Below are 1,415 nucleotides of genomic sequence, written 5' to 3' on the forward strand. Positions count from 1 at the left end.
ATCAAGAAAAACACAACTATAAGGTATCTTTTAAATAAAAATATTACTACATATTAAATACATATTTATATTGTAACACTGTAAACTGTCAATTTTTGTGACCATTCAAAAGAAAATTGCATAAATAGAAAATCGGTTTGAAACCACAATGCAGTCTCAATTCATTTATTCATTCGGCATTTGTCAATATTTAAAATAAATATTTGACCTTGTATCTGTATCTGGTGGGAAAACGTTTTTTTTTTTTTTTTATTAATTAATGGAAGGAGCATCCAGGAGACTCTGCAATGAATTGATTTTATAAGACTTTGCAAATATTCAATATTGTTCAAAATGAGGGCTAAAGTTTTATTTCACAGCTGGGTTTTTCTTCTTTTTTGTCTTTTGTCTGCTTAAAGTTCTGGCATAACTGGATTGCTCTTTTCGTTTGCAGTGGCGGAGCAAAAAGAGCAGAATTCAGAGAAGAAAAAGATATCTGTGCTGTTCTTCCCTCCAATCCATGATGCGGGACTCTGTCTTCAACTGCTGCGTTTCCCCAGCCCATCCTCCTAGAGCAGTGGAGGAGCACCAACAACACAGAAGCAGAGCTCAAGCTCCGCCCCCTAACGACAGGCGCTTCCTTATATTCTTTGACTTTGATGAGACCCTGGTGGACGAGTGCAGCGACGACTCTATGGTTACTGTGGCGCCTGGTGGAGTCCTGCCTGGCTGGTTGAAGGACACTTACCGTTCCGGCCACTACAATGAGTACATGCTGCGTGTGCTGGCCTACCTCGCCGAAAAGGGCGTCACACCGGCAGCTATTCGAGGCACAGTGGAGAAACTCCCTCCCTGCCCAGGCATCCCCACTTTGATGCATTTCCTACTCTCCCAGCCATCAAGGGACTTTGAAGTCGTTTGTGTGTCAGACGCTAATACCGTCTTCATTGAGACGTGGCTGCAGCACCTTGGGTTCCGCCCACTCTTTCGGCGCATTTTCACCAACCCAGCTCACTTTGATGATAATGGGCAGCTGCAGCTTGGCCCTTTCCACTCCCATGAGTGCCTGCGATGCCCGGCGAACATGTGCAAGGCAGTGGTGGTGAGGCAGTACGTGGCCCAGCGCGTGCGAGAGAGGAGTGGACGACCGTACCAGAAGGTTTTGTACGTGGGCGATGGGGCCAATGACTTTTGCCCGTCACTCACACTGTCACCGGGTGATATAGCATTCCCGCGCCGGGACTTTCCAATGCACAAACTGATCCAAGAGATGGAGGAAGCCAAACCTGGAGAGTTCAAGGCCAGTGTGGTGCCCTGGAACAGTGGAGAGGATGTCATCAACACCCTGAGGAAGATATTAGAGAGGCCTTAAATATATACATATACCTAAATGAGGCCCTAAAAATGTATAGAGCTTTCTTGAGTACATTCCAAAC

At 45.7% G+C, this 1,415-nt stretch overlaps 1 protein-coding gene across 1 annotated transcript; it reads left to right on the forward strand.

Annotated features, from left to right (window-relative positions):
- Nucleotides 1-346: 346 nt before the first annotated feature.
- On the forward strand, nucleotides 347-1,409 carry LOC107579193 (probable phosphatase phospho1). The gene has a single exon (XM_016265051.1). The coding sequence runs from the start codon at nucleotides 500-502 to the stop codon at nucleotides 1,349-1,351; it is 852 nt and encodes a 283-aa protein (XP_016120537.1). The 5' UTR covers nucleotides 347-499; the 3' UTR covers nucleotides 1,352-1,409.
- The last annotated feature ends 6 nt before the right edge of the window (nucleotides 1,410-1,415 follow it).

The sequence above is a fragment of the Sinocyclocheilus grahami genome, unplaced genomic scaffold, assembly GCF_001515645.1.
Source record: "Sinocyclocheilus grahami isolate Dianchi unplaced genomic scaffold, SAMN03320097.WGS_v1.1 scaffold15248.1, whole genome shotgun sequence".
NCBI classification, from domain to species: Eukaryota; Metazoa; Chordata; class Actinopteri; order Cypriniformes; family Cyprinidae; genus Sinocyclocheilus; species Sinocyclocheilus grahami.